Genomic DNA, 25,144 nt, shown 5'->3' with positions numbered 1-25,144 from the left:
AAAAGTCAACACAGTACACAGAAAAAAACATTTCTGAATTATTCATGTTGAAAAATAAATGATGAGAAAAATGTGGAAGTTTATTTGTTTATTAATTTCTCAATTGGTAAGGTGTTACCAAACTTCACATCACGTGACAAATTCTCAAGTTTTCTCGGAATGTGAAAGAGATGAATTATCAAAGTAAAATCGAGGAGAGAAAAAAGCCCCCCCACCATCTCCCTCCCGTAAAAAACGGGAAAACGAAACAGTTCATGCATAAAATAAAAAGATGAATTAACAGGAAAACAAAAGAGAATGTTAATGACGATAATAACGTTAGCAATGACGTAATCACTGGTGTGATTAATTAATTTGTGTAAATATTAGTAATTTTATTAAATTACTCAAAATGCTTTCTTTAACTTTTATCAAATAATTAGATGAATGATTTGTATAGAATAGTGAAATTCGAAAATTAACAAGTTGACATCATCTATTGCATCCTGGTTTAAGGATAATCGACAAATCTCCGCTATACAACACTGTTAGTTTGATGAGAAATAAGTCTATGCTATGGATTATATGCTACTTTCAGGCATTACTGAAATTTCCTTTCAATACATTTCATTACTTAGAAAGCTGTGTTAGCGTAACAGGTAAAAATTACTAGTTGGAACGGCTTTCAGATATGCGAATACTGATTGCTGCAAAATATCTACGTTTTCATGGCTTAATCATTAATTTACGTATTCAACAATGCCATTATTGAGCAAGTCAGGTAGGTGGTAATCAACTACTAAATACTTCGGACTCCTGATTATGCATAGTTACAAATTAATTTATCCAACTGTCATAGTAAAGATCTGATTGAAGTTGTGACATTTCTAATGCACTAAACAAACGACTTTTGCTTTGGATTGGTTACGTTATAACTACTTTTAAATTAAAAGTAGTGTGATTCTCTATTATCAAGTGGTTGCAGACATCAACTCATTCTTATTGTAGTTCGAAAATATTCTCTTTCGGAAATCACGAAGCACTAAAGTGACGAGCCAGTGACAAGTATAATTTAATGCGAAATTGACAAATTTGATAACCGATCACTGAGAACTTGACTATTACTCAAGTAAATCACAAATTTGTAGAGACTTACTGATTCTGAAGACAGTATTCCCCCTAAGTGACTTCAACAGTAGGATTTTTGAAAAGCAATAAAATTGAACACTAGTTTTGTTCCCGTTTTCACTTTCCCATCACTTAACATCGATTTCACCTGAGGTCGGGCCAAAAGCTCTAAGAATTTAAAATATCGCTTCATCATTAGGAACTAGTATGTCAGTATTCCAGGTGTTAGGTTCGATTCCACAAAGAATCATTGATATACATCCAACTAATTTGTATTTGGATTAAGAAGGCTACTAAGTGCTCGCTTTTCCCGAAAAATCTTTTTCAACTTGGAATTTGGAGATGACTTTTTCATCAAAAGTCGATGTAAGGAATTTTTTGTTTTTATGAAAATATGAGTCACATCTGTTGTTTCATCGAAGTTATTTGACTTTTAAACGTTTGAACGTATTCCCCATATACAACGAAACGAAAACCTTGCCAAATCTAATGAGTCTGAACAGAATCATTTTTATTAGTAGCTTATTTGCTCTGAATAGTACTGTCGACTTGTTTACTTATTTATAACCGTTCAGGAAGAAATTACTTTAGTCAATTAAATTAGTGAGGTTACTCAAGTAAGGTGTATAGCGTTTAGTGAGAGAGATGTGAGAAAGGTGTTACCACTGATCATCACATAAGAGCATAAAAGTTAAAAAAAAATCGCACACTGAAGGATTATTTGACAAATTATAGATTTATTTAAGCTGCATATTATGAAATTTAAGACTTAATGACATTTCATTCTCGTTAAGTCTGGTAGCAGTTGATTGCTTGGTTCCTAATTAATCAAACATCTTGAACCATCAGTAACCAAGCAGGTTAAAGGTTTCAAAAATAAAACTCACTAAAATCTTGAATTCATGTATAAGTGTACATTGAGGAAGTAAACAAGACATCATTTCGAAACTGGATATTCATGAATATTATTAAGTTGTATTTTGCATTTATCCTATTCCCCACTGTTTATTGTGACCATTTTTATTAAAAAGTGTTCGTACCACTCCCAAATTTTTTTGATTATAATTCATGAATAAATAATTCTTGAAGCAGTAGATTTTACACTTTAGAGTGAAAAATCACTTGAAGATCATGAATAATCCAAACGTAATTATTCTAAGGCATGAATAACTCCAAATCGAAAAGATAAAAGTTAGTCCAAATAGAAGTGGGACGAAACGTGTTCGTCACACGATAACAAGGATTTATTACAGTTCAGATAATCGAACCATCTTAAGGTTTAAGGTTCGATCACTAAGTAAGATTTATCATTGTGTGATAGTTAAGACAGTGATGAAGAATAACTCGGAATTACCTAATGTGTTCTTCTAGGCGGCACACATTAATATGAAGTGGAATTTATGGGATTTATTCATTTAAATACTAACATAAAAACTTATTCATAACAGTGATTATTTCAATTGAATATACATGGATAATTTTTGAAAATGGAATAATTGCAAAGTATACTCTTCTTTGTTAAAATATTAAAGACAGATTTTGTTAATATAAAGATTCTATACAGGTTGAAAATATTAGTCATGAACATCAACGTGTAGTAATTCCATCTTTAAATTGTTCAAAATGTTCTGTCGAATTGTTTAACGCGGAATCCCTACTTATTTAAAGCCCCCCAAATGCCTTGATACGGTTGAGAGTGGGAAGAGTCCGCTAACCATCTCGAAATGTTCTCACATGGTCATGTTTATACAACCACTCCCAGGGAAGTCCTACTCAATGCCTCGCGGCAGGGGTGTTGTTTAAGAAATTGAAAGGACGAAAAGCGAATATCCGGTGCTTTAACTGGGTTGGGTGATATGGAGGATCCACCCAGGGGAGTTGGAAAACTTTGACTCCAAACCAATGGTGGTCATGGGCTCTAGGATCCTAAGGAAACAAACGACGTATGAACTTACTGCCGGTCACCGGCTACCATAGAACTGCATCTTATCACGTCGCTCCACTGTTTTGTGGAGTGGACCTTCAGGTCAAAGACTCAGGGAGTGCCCCCCCGAGAAAACCACCTGCTTCGGTTTGGGCACTTGGGCCATATCACAGCCCTCAGACAAATCAGTAATAACTGATACTGGCCTCATTGATATTGTATGGCGCATATGTATTTGGTGCTCCCCTGTACTATTGTTTATGTGTTCAAATAAATAAACGTATTTAAAACATGGACATTTTGGTACAACTGGGCATTAAGAAAGAGCATGCACCACAGATCTTATAAATGATAGGATTCAATGAAACTTGTCCATGTAAAAACTAGTTTTTGTGATGGATGATTTATCCTAGTGAAAACTAACAACTTATTTTGAAGATAGTTGTTATCGTATACAATTATCCTATAAACAATTACTGAAATAGTACAATCTTTAGTTTTGATTGTTTCAAGTTGTATTTCGTTGAGTATACACAGATTCTAATAAAACATATTCCCAACATAATATCTGACGATTATCAATTTCACTCAGAAGAGAGTTACCCATGAGAACTATTGAAAAGAGTAAGTTAGTAGGACATTCTACATATCCTCACTTTTTCTACATAATCCAATGGTTTATTTATTCACTAACTAATTTTTGTTCATTGTTGTCCTGTTCACGTGTTCTTCTTGTATGACCATTTATATACATACTTAGAAAGAAATGTCAATCATGCAACTTTTAATTGAAATACAATAACACTTGTAAACTAAGCATATTGGTAAATACAGACCACAGGACATATTTACTCTTGCTTATTCACTTAATTCGTGTATATCTTATTAGGCTGTTAGGATAATATAACGATTTATTCATCATTGATAAACAATAGAGAAGTTTCTTCCAATCTCATTTACTTTTTGTTTGTAAGTACACGTATATGTGGATATATGGATAAACGCACTAGTCTATTAAGTAATAGTTATATGTGAGTTGGTGAAACACTCTATTTTCTCAAGCTGTTACTTAATATCCCCTCTCCTGACAGATTCAACTGCAAAGTGATTTCCACTATATATGGATATGTGATGAGGCTATCTATTATGTGGTGTAATCAGAGGGGCGTACAGAAAAAAATCAAATCCGAAGTGAAATTCCAACTATCCTTGTGCATAATTTGTTTGTTATTTCAATTATTCAATATATATTAAATACAAACTTAACACGCATTTAATCAAACGTTATGCCAAACACATACTATTTACATAATTGTAAAATAGTTAAATTACAGTTTATAATTAGAAAAAAACGTGGTTGAAACTGTAAGTTGTAATTAATTGTTTGAAAAAATATTCACATATCACTGGGATTTGATTAAGTTGGTAAGTAACACGTGTTAAATATTGAGAAGGTTTACAATCCAATCAAACAAAACTAATTAATTTATTAACAAAGTGTGTCTAAAGCAAAAACAAATTTGTTAAGCAAATAGTTGAGAAGCACCATTTTTAAAGACTTATTTCAGAAATCAGTCGATCACTGACAGGTTATTTCCGTTGGTAAATCGTGTTGTAGCATTTGCAGAACATGGTGTGCATACAATCACGGACATACAGCTCATAGTATTTTAACTATTGATATACAAGTTGTCATAATGTCCAAGGAATAATTTAGACTATATACCGATGCATGGAAATCTGAGGAATAAGAGTGACCCAGTAGTTGCGCAGAAGTATGAGTGTTTACTATTCCACTACTAAAGGTTTTATAAGCACAAGAATACGGATAGGAGTTTCAACTGATTTAAATGATAAGAGATATTAAAGCTGTTTATATATGTGAATCTCAGTTATATATTTGTATGCTGCCTGATCAACAGATTAAACGTTATTTACGCTTTAGTAATCATAACAAACAAATTTTAAGCTCAGTTGAATGTTCAAACTTACGGTAGACTCTCAAAATGTCATTATTCACGAGTGGTGTTTGAGACATAATAACACAAAATATAGACTATCTGAGCTATTTATTACATTTACTTTGTACTAAAATACAATATCTTTCAACCCCTTTAGTATAAATGAGAAGACATTAGTATAAATTTAGTTTCAAATAAATGTATATATAAACATAATTTTTTTAAATATCAATAATTACAAACAATTCGTGCATATGTTCGTTTTCATGAATTTGCATATTTGAATAGGTAATAGCTTTCACTTCAGTACCCTGGAATTTTGCAAAGAAAATGTTTAATAAAAATTACAATTATTCGAAATAAAAGTAATATGATCTCCAATAAAATATGATTTAAAAGACATGTTGAAAGTTAAGTATGAGCCAATGTCGTGCTGTTTGGAATAAATCCTATAATAATAATAATAATAATAATAATAATAATAATAATAATAATAATAATAATAATAATAATAATAATAATAATAATAATAATAATAATAATAATAATAATAATAATAATAATAATAATAATAATAATAATAATAATAATAATAATAATAATAATAATAATAATAATAATAATAATAATAATAATAATAATAATAATAATAATAATAATAATAATAATAATAATAATAATAATAATAATAATAATAATAATAATAATAATAATAATAATAATAATAATAATAATAATAATAATAATAATAATAATAATAATAATAATAATAATAATAATAATAATAATAATAATAATAATAATAATAATAATAATAATAATAATAATAATAATAATAATAATAATAATAATAATAATAATAATAATAATAATAATAATAATAATAATAATAATAATAATAATAATAATAATAATAATAATAATAATAATAATAATAATAATAATAATAATAATAATAATAATAATAATAATAATAATAATAATAATAATAATAATAATAATAATAATAATAATAATAATAATAATAATAATAATAATAATAATAATAATAATAATAATAATAATAATAATAATAATAATAATAATAATAATAATAATAATAATAATAATAATAATAATAATAATAATAATAATAATAATAATAATAATAATAATATATATAGTAGTATAGTAATAATAATAATAATAATAGTAATAATAATAATAATAGTAATAATAATAATAGTAATAATAATAATAATAGTAATAATAATAGTAGTAATAATAATAATAATAATAATAATAATAATAATAATGCAATTCGTTTACGAGGTACAGGGCTTTTTGTGCTTTTCTAAAATTAAATCTGTAAATCACATCAATAAGTTTGTAATCACTAATCGAAATAACTAAACATTATACAAAGTACTTTAACATTAAGGACAAAACGAAGAGTATAACCAACCTGAGGATGTTTTGAGATGTCAAAAGGTTCACCCCAACTATAACAATAAATTAATATGACATTGGTTTTCTTTTCCTCAAAAAGCACAGAACTTACCCAGATGATTTAATGTGGAATTTTTCCTTATCAAATTCTGTTATTTTAACAATCTAATAAGAAAAACAAATGTAGTATAAACAAACAACCCAAAAATTCAGTTTGTAAACAACTACTAAAGTAATTGAAAGTTTCACTCGAGAAAAATGATTTGAAGTTCATTCAGAAAGCAACAGGAACATATGAGTGACATAACAGATGGCACTAAATTACAAGCGATGTACAGACGTTTGACATTAAAAATAACCGAATATGCAGTGAGGGAGGTAAATCTACAAGTATACTACAAATATTTAACAATTACATAATAATACTAGTTACAAAAGGAGGATGAAGTGCACTGAAATAGAAAGACTACTACAAAACCCCCAATGATAAAGTCACTGGTAGAAGAGTAACACAAGCACAGAAAAATAAGTACCCAAAATGGATAATCACAATTCTTCGAAAGATTACTATAGTATGAGGATTTTTCAAAAGCTAGCTAAAAGTGGTGGCTAAAACACCTGAGTTTTAGCTACCGGGTTACTAGTTGAAACTTTATTCTAATTATTGAGATGTAGGCAACTAGGTAATATCATTGTCCACTTCTTTGACTACCTCGATTTATTATAATAAGGCCTGATATGTAGGTAAAGCTAAAAATATAAATCCTCTAACTTTATTTACATCTAAGGCCTTATTTGTTACAGTGAAAGGATTTAGTGAAAACATGTCATTGTCTTTTAGTGAGATTGAAGTTTTCAGTCTAACTGCATGTAAACAATTGTTAACAAAATTATGAGTAGTTGTGATGCTATATCTTTTCCTCAATTTGAAATAGTTAAACCAGATCTGAGTAATTATTCTAGTATCTTAAGCAGTTTAGACACAATGAAACTTACAACAAAGAGTTGGACTGAGCAGATTTTGGGGAAAGTTTGAACGATATTCGTGTCAAATAACAAAATATCTGATATAATCAGATTGAGTTATTCAATCGGTTTGTAACATTAACCGTTGACTACTAAACCACGGTCAATGTGAAACATGTGGTATTGTCAACGTGGACACAAAGAGGTTGTCGGTTATCATCCGAAGTCACTTGACTACTTAAAAAACTAACTTCCAATAAACCGATATGCAAAAAATACACAAGATTTCTTCATTAGCCAACGAAGATTTACCCGTGGAATGAAAAATGGATCAGCTGAAAACGCGAATAACCATTCATCCAGAAAATGAAAAAGTAATGACATCATATCGTGACCTGAAAAAATTATATTGACAGATATATTTTGAGTATGAGAACAGTTTAGACACAGGTTGAACAAAGAAAGTAAATGAGTCCACAAAACATTCCCCAAGACTGATTACACTTACAGGGAAATGATCCATAAATGTTTATAGACCAATACGAAGTAATACATTTACTGTACCAGACTCTTCAAAATCGTAAAGTATACTTTTGTGATTCGCACACTGCAAAAACACTGAGATGTTATGCGAAGACATATTTTACAGGAAAACGCTGAAGATTACCTGCTCTTTAGTTGTTTAAAAATCTACTTCGACTTTTTTAGATGTACTGATCAACTAGTCGAAATTATGTTTAAATGCACACTTGGGGTGGATGTTTTTTATGGATCCTTAATTAAGGCATTCTCCGGTTGCTTGTATGTGCCAGATTTTAAGTGTGATGGCTAATAATATTACCCCGTTGCCTAAACCGAAGGTGTGGTGGGATTCGAACTTAGGACTTAGTGGGTGAAAGTCGAACACCTTAACCACTAAGGCACATGAAAAGTGATTGCTTTTTGAAGTGGAGAGTCTTGTGACAATGGCAGTATTTGCAAAGAAGAGTAAGTATTTATCAATGTATAAAAAATAACTTGATTTATTTAGGGTATTTAGGAATTTTTCCTGGCATTTCGTGTTCCAGACTGTCGCTACTTCTCTGATCTAGTGGTTAAGCTTGGAAACCGTAATGACTTAATAAGAACGCATCAGCCGAAATCTTTTTTAGATGTCTTGTGACGTTAGCAGGTTGTTCCAGATCTATCAAAGCCGATACAACGGATCATAGGTCCGAGCAAATATATGTGTCTTTTAGAAAGTATTGTCTACATTACTGACATTCACCCTTTCCAGTACTTTTTAATTTACGAAAACAAAACGTGGACCTATTTACACTATTCAACAAATAAACGACTAATAATTAGTAATCAATACCCACCAATAAACAGATAAGATTTCTAGTGGCCATTCCGATGTTTAATTCAAGGATCTTTACGGAAACCAATGGAAAATTGTAAACTTAAGTAATAATTACTTAGCACACGAATGTATTTGATATAGACTACTAACATAACAACTAATACGTTATATACAACGAAGAACAGCATGCGCGTTTACCTAAAACTGTGATAACGCAAAATCGTAGAAAAAATGAATGGAGAAACTGACCATCAGCTTCAATTTCAAATCTTTGTGAAGTATCCACTGAGTCGTAGTTTGTTGTCATATAGTTGAACATCGCCATGGCAATCTATTTATAGCATAACAATATCTCCTGATGAGTAGATCAAATGCAACTAACTTGTTCAAATGCTTCTGTTTGGTTATTACCCCATGAATGTAACCTAATAGAAAAAACCACGTACACAAAAGATCAGGGACTCATGGGAACTCAATCTAGAGGCAGTGATTAGAATAAAAAGTAAGAATATGTTATAATTTGTGTCAAATAATAAATATTTTCTTCCCAACTATGAGATGGTCATTTTGGTTAACATCCACTAATTGAACTGAGTTTAAGTATAATATATTTTTTATCTAAAGAATTTTGGGACGGTACATAGATGATCTGATGGCAAAGTGTTACTGATAAAATTTATTTACAATTTGAACATTTGAAATAAATGCTCAGCAACCAGTGCCGCACTAAACTATCAGTATAAATCCATGAGTAATGAAAACAAGGGATATGTGTTAGATAAAATGCCGCATATATACCTTGCTTTTACTTTACCAGAGATGTCCCAGGTCAAAAATTACTCCAAGGGAGGTCAGAATTTCTAAATATTAGTAACACTGTACCATTTTATTATTTGACAAGTTTGGAATAGATACTTAGATAATTGCCTATTTGTTGGGAAAAGGTACTGGTAACACGACTGTTAAAACAATTAAATTTTCCTACTTCTGCACAGGAAGTGATACCATTCAGAATAAACAAAAAAATCTTAACTTTAATATTTTTAAAGTCATATTATTGGATGCGTCCATATCATTTGTGAAATGGTGGTCAAAGGAGCATACGTATGTTCCGTCAGTGAAAGTTACTATTCATATAAACCTAATATGAAACGCTATCATGTGACATTTAGTGACAGTTTATTATGTGCCACTGTGAATCTGTTACTCAAAAAAAGATACTTCGACCTAGAGTACATGAATGATATTATTTCAACACGACTACTAGCATTTTACTTAGTCAAGTGAAAACTGATGTGCATAGGTACAGCAGATCTATGAAGGCTAAAATCTGTCTCAGGACCAATTATGGTAATAGGACTATTAAAATGGTATGAACGTTCACACTAACTACACATCAGAAGCACTAATTTCAAAACATAATAAAACATTGATTTTGCATCATTTAAAAATCTGTTACACATTACATTCAAAGAACGACTAGCATGCTCGCTTACAACCTCTAAAATTTATTCGATAGCTTAATAACACTATCAAGTTATAACGAAATAATTTCGGCTCCACTTGAGTTTTTACATTTATTAATCCAGTCTTGACAGTGCGTCATTTAATAAGGACAGTGGTATTTTTCTTCGCTGAGTTAATTTTATTATTGTGAACGTAATTTACGCATCAAAACTGCTCTTATGACTTTAATTGAAATTATGTCAGCTGACGTATTCGCCAAGAGTACCGTCTTTTTTTAAAGTAATTCATCATCGGTTCTTTTGAGTACATTGGTTCGTCTGTATTTGTTTGCACATTTGGTTCTAACAATTAAGTTTTCAACCTTTTCTGGTCATCACTTTTTCTTGTCTCTGGGTATTGTTTGTGTCTATTTTTTACTGAAAATCTCTGATTGATGACTGGACAGTGCAAAACAAGTAATTGCCAACGCCCAGGTGGTCGATACTCTGTGGAAAGTGACATGCAATGTGATGAGTGCAAAGGATGGTACCACGAAGTTTGTACGAATCTAACACCTGCAGTTTGTAACGATTTAGCAAAAATAGTTGCGTGTGGTTGTGTTGGCATTGCTGCTTGGACACAAACAGATTGCTATCTGAAGCCACTGCAATAGTGATTGCTGCTAAGAGTATTATCAGGCGTATTCGAGACACATTAGACAGCACTTACTCGGTCAACACAAGTTCATGTGAAGTCACCTCAAATAAGCCCTAAGTCGATTGACTTATATGGGTCAAAGAAGGGAAAACGGACTTCAAAATGTCTGCCAGAAATGAAGTTCCTTCTGTCTCCCGTCCTCCAAATAGCAACCAGCAGGAAACGTCTAGAAAACTTGGTCGTAAGACTAGGTTTGTTTCTAACAGAAAAAACAAAAACCTGACCACCCAAGTCATCGACAAGCATACAGGACCTTACAATATGTGACGTGACCGTGCTACTCTAACGAAAGTTGATGGATAGGTACATGTCGAGAATAAGAAACGACATAATGTTATTGAAGAAAAGCCAACACCCCAAAAGGTAGTTGAGAAATTAAGGACTGATCATAGTAACGGCTATCTTTCATAGTCAAGGAAAGTGAAAGCTAAGAACCCAAAACTCGTTTTGAGAATGACATTGAGTTGATAGAACAGCTACTGAGCCAGTTAATGTCACAGAATATCTCCGGGGTTACCTTACTAAAGATTTATAGACTAGGTAGCTAAGTGAATTTGAAACAGAATCAAACCAGGCTGCTTAAAGTTGTATTTAAATTTCCCAATGAACGGGACTTAATACTACAGAATGGACATGAACTGAAGGGGTCATGAGTTTTTGTCTGTAAAGACTTGCCGCTCCCGGACCGCATAAAAAGACGAGAAGCCGAAAATGAACTAAATCTTAGGTTAGATGCTTGCAAAAAGGACCTAAAAATTGTAAATTTTCAGGTGGTGAGGCTTTGACAGAAAATGATGCTGAAGCCACTCTGGGTGCAACACGAAGCCGTCTAAATTAGCTTCCAATCTGTTACACAAATATCCGAAGCTTGCACAATAAACGATCGGAGTTAGGTGTACACACTGACTCTACCAAGCCGGATCTAAATCGCAGTCACAACAACTTGATGGACGCAGTCTATAGACATTATGCAACCTGATATTGAAGGTTTCAGGTTAGAAAAAGCCGACAGAATCCACAAGTGTAAAACAGGAGTAGCTCTATTCATTAGGAATACTATCACATTTACCATTATTGACAATGTATCCCATGAGTGGGACGTGTGAATTAGTTAGTTGCCGCATGATTTGGTCTACCTCAGTCCAAACTACGAGGTGAATGAAGTATTGCTAGACAGTCTCGATACTTGGTCACAACGTGGTTGATATCTAATCCTAGAAGACTTTGATACACTTACGATAGACTGGAAAAATCTAAGGACTGAGTTATCAAAGAATTCCTTCGAACAGGAACTAGCTGAGGCGGTTATCACATGTGCCCCAGTACAACATGTGAAAGAAGTTAACAGGTACGACCCGAACTCCGAAACATCCTCACTAGATCTCATATTGACCCATAATGGAGATGACGTCACAAACCTGGATTATATGCTACCCTTAGGTAAAAGTGATCATGCAGTTCTAATTTTTGACTTCCATATAGGTGTTATAAACCAGCACGTGTCAGCCCAACCCAGATCTAACGTCTGGAAAGCAAACATACAAGATATGAATCACTCAGCAGACGAAGTAGATTGGTCAATAGAGCAAGAGTCTCCGATTGAAACGGCTTGGGATGGATTTACAAATTTGTACTTAAAAGTCACTGCGCAGCACACTTCTTGGACTACACTAAGGGGTCCGAGAAATTCTCCGCCATGATTCGGTAAAGAAGTTGTCACCCTTCTCTGTAAGAGAAGAATATGGGAAGGATTTAGGGCACTGGGTACCGATGAGACAAAATGTCAATATCGAGATGATCGAAATAATGGTGCCTCGACCCTCCTCAAGTCTAGAAGGTTATACGAAGAAAAATTTTCAAGGAATCCATAGAATGCCCTAAACACTTGTATTTGTATATAAACTAAAGGACTAAGAGAAAAGGAAATATTCTAGCACTATAGGAAGACAGTAATACTTTACCATTACTGAAGGACGACTATGGTAAAGCCCAAGTATTCTTAAACTACTTTAGCAATGTATATACCGTAGATACACTTCCCGTCAGTTTATACAAATATCCCCACACATACTGGACAACGTGACCACTAAAGAACTCGATGTGCCTTGATCTGCTAAACTAACTTGATATAGACGAATCCATGGGAACCGATAAAACGCATCCCAGGCTACTAAGGGAGCTAGCAAATTTTGTTGCGATTCACTTAACCATATGTTTTAATCTATCCGTAACCCAAGGTAGATAACCAAAAGACTGGGAGAACGCCATAGTAAGTCCTGTCTTCAAAACAGGTATGGAACATAAACCCGAGAACTACCGACCCGTAAGCCTAGCTAGCGTGACTTAGAATTCTAGAAAATATTATTCGTAAGTAGTGGTCTAAGTATCTAGAAGAAAACCGGGTTCTTTCTGAAAAGCAGCATGGCTTCGGAACAGGTTATTCCTGTCCCATTAACTATTAGTAGCCTGTAAAAGTTGGTGAGCTCTTAAATACCAAGTTACCAATAGACGTAGACTACATTGACTTCAGAAATTCATTTGACAAAGTTCCTCACAACCAGCTGTTAAGTTAAAACATCGAAGTTGGAGGCAATTTATTAGTGTGGATAAAAGAATTCCTAGTTGGGCGCCAACAAAGAGTACGGGTGGACTCGAAAATGTCTATCTGGGAAACTGTGCTTAACAGAGCCCCTCAGAGTGCAGTTATAGTATCAGCGTTATTCCTCTTATATGTAAATGACCTTCCTAGTCTCTTATCATTATCGGTTTCGTTATATGCTGATGATGTCAAGATATAGAGAGCGCTAAAATGTAAAAGTGAAAGTTTAGAGCTTAAAAATGACATGGAGAAATTGTCTTAATGGTCGCAAACTTGGTAGTTGCCGAAAAATACTTCCAGATGCACTGTGATGCATACTGGTCACCAAGATGTGGATACGTACATAGTGAGCTACCTGTTCTCCGGACACATTGTTAGTCAAGTCTTAGGAGCTATTGCACATTGCCGTGTAGTAACCGCCGAAGGTTTTAGAACCCTATGGTCTATACGTAGGGCCTTTAGTCATGTAGACGCTAAAACGTCCCCGACTTCATGCATAATATTCGTGCGTCCAAAACTAGAGTACCACATGCAAGAAGCTAGCCCCTGTCTAAACAGACAGTAAGCTGTCGGGAAGGGTTTAGAGAACCGTAACTAAACTAATTACCGGAATGCCAAGGCTTCCGTATGATGCTAGATTGGCTAAACTAGGCCTGTTTTCATTGTTGTATCAATGAACCAGAGGCTACTTGATCAGTTTCAAATCACTTAGTCAAAAACTTTCATGTGATATGCCCTCATTTTTCTCGTTTTCCAAAACAGAAAATTTACGAGGAAACTTCAAATAATTTCATAACTTCAGAATAAATTATTTGTCAGATGGTTATCGACTATTCGATCGTACCAATGAATGGAGCTCACTAACTCAACACGTAATTGAAGCTCTGTCGGCGCTTTTAAAAGAGGATTGAATCAACTGATAGACCACTACTTCCAGGACAAACACAATCCACCGAGCCTCCTGTCATTTTCAAACTGAAACTGACAAGTGAACGTCAGTGCAATATCAGGTAAAGTGTAAATGAATGGAGCCTATTCATCGTGGACTCTGAAGACTTATCAGAAGTAAGTCACATATTTGTACGTAAATTTTTAAGACATCTCACTAACCACTATCAAAATAAAGTCCTAAGAAATCCTGTATCAGGATTGTTTTGACTAATATATCTAAGATAATATTGGTTTAGGACCGCAAAAAAATACTCACTGTACATCAGCAGTGTGATCTAGATCTGAAACGCAAATCAATTAAAGTAAAAATGCATAATTACATTCATATTTTACTTCTGGAATATCAGGAACCTCAAGAGTGTCCAACCCAGGCATGTTGAAAGTGAACTTAGCGGTAATTTGAAGGTCACCTGAGGGTAGAACTAGCTAATCACAAGAACAACTCCTGACACAAACCTTGACTTCTATAATGAAAAGAATTGTTAAACAGGAAATTGATCCCCATTTGGCATATATATATTATACAATCAAAGTTAAAAAAGTCCACCTGGTCAGTTTGGAAATGACAGGAGGCTCGGTGGCTTGTGCTTGTCCTGAAAGCGGTGATCTATCAGTTGATCCAATCCTCTTTTAAAAGCACCGATAGATAGAGCTTCAATTACGTGTTGAGCTTGTAGTGGCCTACTTTTGCCGAGAGAACGCGAATGATTTAATTGAAACAATTATAATAATAACTAATTGTAACAGGGATTGTTTTGCCGTACATGTTTGTTTGTATCCCTGACGCGCTGTCTAAAAAGGACAGTGGTATTGTTTCTCGTTGAGTAAATTAACTGTTTTGACCGTATTAGAAGCGATGGAGTTTTAAGTCGGAAGGGGGAGGCATAATGTTATACGTTAGGGATCACTTTCGTATACAATCAATCATATCGGAGGCTCATGTTAGTGGTACATATGGAGTAGCACGTTGTTAGATTAAATCTAGAAATGGGTCAGTGACTATAGGGGGAATATACCGTATTCCGTTTTGTCTTGATGACGACTTTATCCTAGGACACATCTGTTCTTGGAGTATGGTACAATGTTATCTCATCATGGGGACTTCGACGTACCGCATATCAACTGGATAGAGCTTACAGCTCCAGGTAGTGGTTTCGACAGCGACCTTTTATCTACCGTTATTCAGTGTGCACTTGTGCAATGTATCAAAAACCGACACATATTGATTTCAATCATGATCCATCACTGCTGGACCTCGCCCTCACCCACCACTGTGAGGATGTCTTTGATATTCAGCACCTTCCCTCACTAGTGAAGTGATCACGTTGTAATTCACTTTAAGTTTAGGACACATGGTATACAGTTAGTATCTGCTCCACTTCGTCCCAATATCTGGCGAGCTAATATTCCGGCGATCAGAAACTGTGCTATCTCGACTGATTGGTCGGTCGACGCGGATGGATTGATCGAAGATGAATGGAATAGGTTTAAGGCTACATTCGAGTCCATAACGTCGCCGTTTATCGCATGGTCAGCACGTAAGCTATCACACTGCCCTCCATGGATTAATGAGGAAACCCGGAAGCTGTTAAAGCGTAGGAAACATTTCTGGGACCTATTCTTGTTGACAGGTCATGAAACTTTTAAGCGTGAGTACCAAAAATTCCGTAATATCTGTAAGAAAACCATAGCCAAATCCCGTACCACTTACGAACGATAGTTGGTATACGATAGCCGTACTTGTCTGAAACGACTTTTTTCGTATGTTAAACGGCGAATGAAACGTAGTGATGGTATCCCCTCGTTACTGTTACACAAAAATTCAGATTTACTAGCTGGATGAGATAGAGCAAAAGCTGAGACTTTTCCAACCTATTTTAGCGAGGTCTACTCTACTTTTATTGTAGCAAATACTTGTCCCACTCACACCGAGATACCAGCCATTGAATCTGTACAGGTGACAGAGGAAACTGTCCTTCCGTTGATAACTAACCTCAAACCTTGTAAGATACCAGACCCTGACGGTTTACATCAACGGCTGCTGTCATCTCTTGCGGACATTATTTCAAAACCGCTTGCGACACTCTTCAACATGTCCCTTTCACTCGCTCAACTCCCTACAGATTGGAAAAACGCTATAGTCAGTCCTATATTTAAGGACGGTCAGAGACAGATAGTATCTAACTACTGGCCTGTCAGTCTAACTAGCATTGTCGTTAAGTTGCTTGAAAAGATAATTCGGGTTAGGTTGCTAAGCCACATAGTTTCACACAATCTGTTAGCTCCTGAGCAACACGGATTTCGTAACAAGCGTTCGTGCTTGACTAACTTATTGCGAGAGAGGGTTGAACAGCAGCCATAGATAACAGTCTGTCTGTCGATGTGATATTCATAGATTTTAGCAAAGCATTTGATAAGGTTTCACACTTAGGTCTTATGCAGAAGCGCACGAGCTTCGGAATAATAGGTACTGTACATGAATGGATAAGAAACCTCTTATGTGACCACAGACAGAGTGTAAGGGTCAATGGGACGCTATCCGGTTGGAAGCCGGTCAAAAGTGGTGTACCCCAAGGCACCATCTTAGACCCCCTTCTCTTTCTATACGTTAACGAGTTATTGCGGTTGCTTAGGTCATCGAAATTATTGTTTGCGGATGACGTAAAAATCTGGAGAACAAATAAAAAGTGAGGCTGATCATCTGGATCTTCAAGCTGACTTGGACGATTTAGTTAGATGGGTTCAATGTTTGGGCTTAGAAATCAATTCTAGGAAGAGCGTGCTAATGCACATCGGTCACGATAATAGTTACCACTACAATATTGATGGTATACCTACTCCATGCGTTCAAGAGTATAAAGACTTAGGAGTAATAATAAGCCATGACTTAAAAACAACTACGTATTGCAACGCAGCCGCTGTCGAACGTTTTCGTGCGTTATAGTCACTTCGCCGTGCATTCAAATCTTTTGACGAGGAAATGTTTCGAATTTTGTATCCCACCTACGTAAGACCACATTTAGAGTACTGTACTCAAGCAGCTACCCCGTGTCTGGTAAAAGATACTAACTCACTTGGGCGTGTGGAAACGAAATTAGTGAAGGGTCTTTCTAAACTCCCTTACGATGAGCGTTTAAAACGCCTAAACCTTTTCCCCTTGTCGTATCGTAGGACACGAGGTGACCTTATACTGGGATTTCGTAGCTTTAATTATGATTTGGGTGTTAATATGTCTTATCTTTTTGCTCCCTCCAGCACTAATAATCTCCTAGGTCATAGCAAGAAGGTTGATAAACCGATATCTAATAAACTTAAAATGGAGTCCCGTTTTTCTCATCGAGTAGTCAATGATTGGAACGCCTTACCCGAACAAGTGGTATCAGCCCCACCAGTGAATATTTTCAAGGAGAAACTGGACCTTCACTGGAAGGCAATCTGTCAGGATTAACATAGGTTCACCAACCTACTATCCTTATTACTGAAGACTGAAAACTTAACTGTACCAAAACACATACATTCTTCCGTTGATTGTGACCTTGCACGAATTCGGTTACTCTCAGCAACCACACTTGTAACCTGGCACGATCTCGGTTATGAAAGCATCTGAAGTTTCCTCGTATATTTTCCGCTTTGAAAGACAAGAAAATCAGGCTATGGCAGATCTTTAACATATTCCGACAAAGATTGACATGATTTCTACAGGAAGCGTTAACCACTCTCTGTAGATTTAGTTTCCTCGCTAGTCAGCCTCAAGTTGTTTGAGAACGTATGTTGTCACAGTAATATGAACAGGCAGGACTGGACTAATGAATGTAAAAACTCAAGTGGAGCCGAAATTATGTTGTTGTGACTTGATAGTGTTATTAAGATATCAAATAAATTTTAGAGGTTGTAAGCGAGCATGCTAGTCGTTCTTTGAATGTAATGTGTAACAGATTTTTAAATGATTCATTATGTTTTGAAATTAGTGCTTCTGATATGTAGTTACTGTGAACGTCCATACGATGCTAATAGTTTTAGATCTAGATCACACTGCTTATTTATGGTAAGTAAATTTTGCGGTCATAAACTAAACATCATGATTCGCATCGTGGTAAATTTGATACTTGATAACTGCCAAGTACAAATGGATCTTTTGTTATTATGTTATGAGATGATAAGTTTCTATTTGAGAAAACTGACAGGGCTTGAATGGAAACTAGTGACACATGTTGGTAGGACTGTTTTGCAGGGTAGGTCTGCGACTGAATGAAGGGTAAACTGGAGATGATGACTAGATAATTCTGAATGAGTGACATGGTTATCTCGACCCACTTCTGTTCACGATGATCTGATGTTATAGCTATGCTGTCGCTTGGGAATTTCGTTTGATGAGTCTGATGATGTCACAGGTATTCAGTGTTTGACAACGCTTCTACCAGTAACACCTTCTAATATATTTCGTTCCCACCAAGAGAAATCAAAAGACAGAGTCGAGGAGATCGGAAGAGTATATTTGGCGATGACCAATGTCGAAAACTTAGTGCTATTTATTTTGGGGATTTATTTACCGCTACAAGTCACTCATCAATTGAAGATCAAACTTGTAAAAATTGGATTGGTAGTATATTGCGGAAGTTTAAGAGGTCATGGAAGCATATCTGGGATGGAAATCAAATGAGTAACAAAAGCCTGTAGGGATGGCCACTCCTTGTTCAAACCCTTAAACCGAACACCTCGACTTAATTTTTGTATCGAGTAATGAGTTATCTCTAGCGGATTGTCATTATTTGGCACTCGAACAGATAAAGCACAACAAACAGGATGTTTAACGCTGTTGCGAAATACAGAGCTGCCGACCTCTTCTCTAGCAAGCAATTTAAATGTTATTTCTCTGGGTAGCATGTCTTGAAACCAAGGTGGTTGGTTCAATGAATTATCACGATTTCTAGCACTTTTATTGCACTCTTGAAGCTGGGAAGTCTAGCTTTGGAATCTCTGTTGAAAGTGATGACGTTGACATTATTGATCCTGGTATAGACATAGCACGAACAATGTTAGATACGGTGGAAAGAAACATTTGGTTTTTATGTGTATCTTGAAATGTTTTAACGACCAAAATATGAAGTGGATTACGTAAAGAGGTACTAATAAAATTCGTATTGGGTGTATATGAATGAGGCTTTTCCTGTTGGGCATCATTTCCATTGAGTTCAATAAGCTGTTAGAAAGGATACTGTAGTTAAGACCAAGAGACCATATTACCAAGAAGATAAGAGTTTTCAGAATAGCAGTGTATATTCCCCTAAATTCTGATGATCTGGAACTATTTTGAGTTTGCTTATAAACACTAGGTTGGGAAGTCCTTGGACTTTCTATATGTTGTTTGAAATCATTCGAATGACAAGGTACGTTAGGAACTATTGAAATCATAAGATGCTGCTTTCGTAACAGCTTTGATTGGTTCACCATTTTTACGATCTTCATCTTTATCTAATTTGTTAAAAAGATCTTCAGGTACAGGAACGGAAGTTGATAAATGTGGTTAAAACTTGTTCGTGGCTTCTTCTGAGTGAATGCTTTCTGACTGATGGTATAAGTGGAGATAAATCAGAAGTTTTCACCGATGATGAATTTCCATTAGATGACAAATTAGGAGTATGACTGATAAAAGAACGTGTTTTCTAGTTTGATGAAGCTTGATAAGGCTCTGTCGAATATAAGCCACACGAAGATTCCACAACAAGCACATGGCAGTATTGCAGATTACCGAACCGTGATGGTTCCCTCGCCGAAAATGCAATCTGTTTGTGAACAGCATCACAAGTAGTGTACGATATTTTGCGGACAGCATGGGCCATATAAACAATTTTCGAATCGTCTGAACAACATTTTATGCCAATAATGGAAACGCACATAATCACAGACTTGCTAAGTGTAAAGCATCTTAATAATTCAAGCTAGCTTTGGAATTTTGAGCTCTGCATACATTATCCTGCTCATCAACAGGAGACGATCCGACGTATAGAAAGTGACGGTAGATTATTTTATCTTTCACTACAGCGAAATCGAAAGAAATATGCAACTCAGAAAATAGCAGATACATTTCAGAGAAAGAATTAATTAATTCAAGGGTAAGTTTAGTCGAATATGTTTCACTTAGAGTCTTTTCGGAAGACAAAGGCAATTAGTAGCTTTAGTATTCCAAATACAAATTAGTTGAATGTATATCAATGATTCTTTGTGGAATCGAACCTAACACCTGGAATACTGACATACTAGTTCCTAATGATGAAGCGATATTTTAAATTCTTAGAGCTTTTGGCCCGACCTCAGGTGAAATCGATGTTAAGTGATGGGAAAGTGAAAACGGGAACAAAACTAGTGTTCAATTTTATTGCTTTTCAAAAATCCTACTGTTGAAGTCACTTAGGGGGAATACTGTCTTCAGAATCAGTAAGTCTCTACAAATTTGTGATTTACTTGAGTAATAGTCAAGTTCTCAGTGATCGGTTATCAAATTTGTCAATTTCGCATTAAATTATACTTGTCACTGGCTCGTCACTTTAGTGCTTCGTGATTTCCGAAAGAGAATATTTTCGAACTACAATAAGAATGAGTTGATGTCTGCAACCACTTGATAATAGAGAATCACACTACTTTTAATTTAAAAGTAGTTATAACGTAACCAATCCAAAGCAAAAGTCGTTTGTTTAGTGCATTAGAAATGTCACAACTTCAATCAGATCTTTACTATGACAGTTGGATAAATTAATTTGTAACTATGCATAATCAGGAGTCCGAAGTATTTAGTAGTTGATTACCACCTACCTGACTTGCTCAATAATGGCATTGTTGAATACGTAAATTAATGATTAAGCCATGAAAACGTAGATATTTTGCAGCAATCAGTATTCGCATATCTGAAAGCCGTTCCAACTAGTAATTTTTACCTGTTACGCTAACACAGCTTTCTAAGTAATGAAATGTATTGAAAGGAAATTTCAGTAATGCCTGAAAGTAGCATATAATCCATAGCATAGACTTATTTCTCATCAAACTAACAGTGTTGTATAGTGGAGATTTACCACAACCACCATGTTTAGATAGCATTATCGATCAGGAACCGAAACACGTTTATGCCGTAAAAATTACATCAAAGTTGAATTACAATCAGTAAGAACTAATCATTGTCAAATTGCTTGTTTACTCACAGACACCATCTACATATTTACTTATTTTGTGCATATATTCATACAGTTATCGATTGTTTTATGTGATATAGAAGTGAAAGATAAACTTGCTGAAATATTGCATGCTGAGAATTCCATATCGTCCTAAATATACAACACTAAATAAAGCCATTTATGTTGATAATAATACTCATTTTTATGAATAGAACATAATGATTTCTTATTAGACTTTACAATGTAACGTGTGAATAAATTCGTTCAAATATAATTTATGAACAAATCATTTACCTCATTCACTGTGGTACTTATATTTTTGCATTGTTTTATAATTTTCCATAGTATTAAAGTGTTAAGACTTGATAAATGGGTTAACATTATTACGTAAATTCTAGTGTATATAATTAATTTAGATCCTTCAGATATTAGAAATACTTGTCGATGCCTCATGACAATTTCATGTCTTGTTGAATGAATTCCTTCTCATTTTTATATTCATCAAAGTAATCATAGAGAGAGTGGTAGAAGTAATTGTGAATAGTCATTTTTATTTATTATAATGACTAAACGATATAATATTGTAAAGATTCATAATGTTGTCGATGCTTCTATGCATAGATTATGAATGAGTTTGTATTATATTGTTGTAAATGTAAGTTAAACAGTCCTCTTATTCTATTGGATTACAACTATTTGTAGTCATCAATTAGGTTCAACGGTGTTTACTAGTGTCGTGGATATGAAAGGGATAAATCACTTAAAAGTGTTTGCTACATTGACTTCTGTCACGATTCAATGAATACATTTTTACCATATGGTTTATGATGGTAAATATCAATAAATCAACCATAAAATCTAGAGAAGAATATACCTTCCTACATTACTTTTTAATTTGTCTTCTTACATTTGATCTCAGTACTGGAGGTTTACATAACAATATATATACTTTATATCAATTTGGACTTTATATTTGCACTTGCTTGTTACTGATATTGAAATACTTATCAATAGATGTTCTGGAAAATTTTCGCATCAAAAGCAATCGTAAGTTATGAAAATTAGCTTCAATAAGGTAGTAATGACAAGACACGGTCTATAACTAATTTCTCTTTTGACATTCAAGGATGTTTCTTCGTGAAAATGACAAGCTTTCTATGACAACCAGAGAATCATTTGAAGAAACGATATCTCCAGTCATAGAATTTGACCAATCTGTTTTGAAACATCAATGCAAAGTCGGATCATTTATTCGTTACCCACTATTGATAGGTAGATTTCTATGAATCCAGTTATTTCGATCATGATTTACAGAATTATGCAGAGAACAAAGCAAATTAGTAGGGTATAACAGTGGTGTATGTTACTTATGTCGAAAGACATAAATATAACGCAACATCAATCGGAAGTAGAAAACCTTTCATCAAAACGCTATGAAGTTTGATTTGAAGAAAACAGAAACGGTATTGGAATGGAATTGGGAATTGGGAGAATCATACAGAATGTGAAAGACAAGTGATGAAAATTTTCAAATAAAATATGTAATGTATGGTTCTCATATTTTAGGAAGATACTCTGTAATTTTGTGTTAGAATACAATTGGTTGTGTTCACCTGTGTTCTCGTTGCTAACGAAACCACTTACATGTCATTACGACTGGTATTTAAATGTTTCTGTTGAAATCAGTACTGTCCATTATTCTTGTTTGAATTGAGAGTGCCCGAGAGGTGAGTAAGACTGCTATTTCATTATAGTATATGTTGACGACATGTAAAGGATAAATAGCAACTGGAAAGGATTCATTATATGCTTAAGGGTATTAATCAAAATCAAAATCACCTTTGATGATTTTAATGAAGAAAAACCGGACAAGTTTGCTGGACGGAACGTCAGAATTATTTAAATTTCAATCGCTGAGGTTATTTCAGATATAATTTTCACATACAATAACTTCTCCATACTTGGCGTACGATTTTTGTTAAACTATTCGTTCTAATATTTACGAATATTCGTATAAACTGGAAAGGATTGCTCAGGACAGGATTCGATAGAGAGTGATGGAGGGTGGCCTATGCATCTGGACGCGGGATAACAGGCATAAGTAAGTAAGTAAGTATGTTCATGACGTTTTTATTATATATGCAAGGCTAGAGCATATGTCTAAGAGTATTGTTCAATGTCTTAGAAACATAGAGAAGCATGTTATTTATTCAATACATGCTTGTAATTTCTGCAGATTAGCAGTTGAATAAATTATGTACTGGATTTCAGGATTGAAAAATAGTTGCAGTCTGCACCAAAACATAATTCTATGGGTTGGTATCCATCAAAGCCGTTGTTGTTACTGAATAGATATAGATTTCCCTATAATTATAGCTGTAAATGGTGACAACGTATGACTTTCGTTGATTCGGCTGAATTTTCGTAACCAAATAATCCAGCGTAACCTATAAAGTTAGGTGTTTTGTGACTAAATAACGTTCGGCTGGCGAACAGCTAGGAACCAGAGTTAAATAAACCTCAGCTTCCTATTAGTTTCAGACTTCTATTGGCTGTATTCGGCAACTGGCGGTCTTCAATCATTTCATGAATGAAACCTTATATTTTTGACAATCATCTTTTTATTTTGTTAATCAGTTGATATAAGTAATGCAGACCAACAATCGCTAGGTTTCATGGTGAATGCAAAACTCGTTATTCGTGGATGAGCTATACAAGATCATAGGTGGATATTGTCGATTATTCTTAAACCAGGATGCAATAGCTGATCAGTGGATTCCGGTTTATGATAGTCCGATAGCTGATGTCAACTTGTTAATTTTCGAATTTCACTATTCTATACAAATCATTCATCTAATTATTTGATAAAAGTTAAAGAAAGCATTTTGAGTAATTTAATAAAATTACTAATATTTACACAAATTAATTAATCACACCAGTGATTACGTCATTGCTAACGTTATTATTGTCATTAACATTCTCTTTTGTTTTCCTGTTAATTCATCTTTTTATTTTATGCATGAACTGTTTCGTTTTCCCGTTTTTTACGGGAGGGAGATGGTGGGGGGGCTTTTTTCTCTCCTCGATTTTACTTTGATAATTCATCTCTTTCACATTCCGAGAAAACTTGAGAATTTGTCACGTGATGTGAAGTTTGGTAACACCTTACCAATTGAGAAATTAATAAACAAATAAACTTCCACATTTTTCTCATCATTTATTTTTCAACATGAATAATTCAGAAATGTTTTTTTCTGTGTACTGTGTTGACTTTTTTTTGTTTTGTTATGTATGTTATTTTAAAAAAACAAATTTCATCAATCTATTTATTTGTTTGGATTAAAAAGCAAACTTAAATCACAGTTCAATTAACAAAACAAGATAGAATATTAAAATACATACATGTTACATTTAAGGTATTTTGATTTTCTACTTTCCTCTAATTCAAACAATATTTCAATTGTCAATTATAATTGGTTCAGTTTCATAGCCTATATCATGAATCAAAATCAGTTGGAAAATCGCTGGGAAGCGGTG

The 25,144-nt window shown here is 34.1% G+C and overlaps 1 protein-coding gene across 1 annotated transcript; it reads right to left on the bottom strand.

Annotated features, from left to right (window-relative positions):
- Positions 1–4,261: 4,261 nt before the first annotated feature.
- On the bottom strand, positions 4,262–14,851 carry ZBTB8OS (Protein archease). The gene is made up of 8 exons (XM_051211957.1): positions 14,762–14,851; positions 14,698–14,722; positions 9,111–9,153; positions 8,978–9,059; positions 7,699–7,781; positions 6,533–6,585; positions 6,437–6,473; positions 4,262–5,303 (listed from the first exon to the last, which is right to left on the bottom strand). The coding sequence occupies exons 1-8, from the start codon at positions 14,814–14,816 to the stop codon at positions 5,214–5,216; spliced, it is 468 nt and encodes a 155-aa protein (XP_051072081.1). The 5' UTR covers positions 14,817–14,851; the 3' UTR covers positions 4,262–5,213.
- Positions 14,852–25,144: the final 10,293 nt, after the last annotated feature.

The sequence above is a fragment of the Schistosoma haematobium genome, chromosome ZW, assembly GCF_000699445.3.
Source record: "Schistosoma haematobium chromosome ZW, whole genome shotgun sequence".
NCBI lineage: Eukaryota > Metazoa > Platyhelminthes > Trematoda > Strigeidida > Schistosomatidae > Schistosoma > Schistosoma haematobium.
Note: the sequence above shows the minus strand (reverse complement) of the source record. Positions and strands in the feature narration are given on the sequence as shown.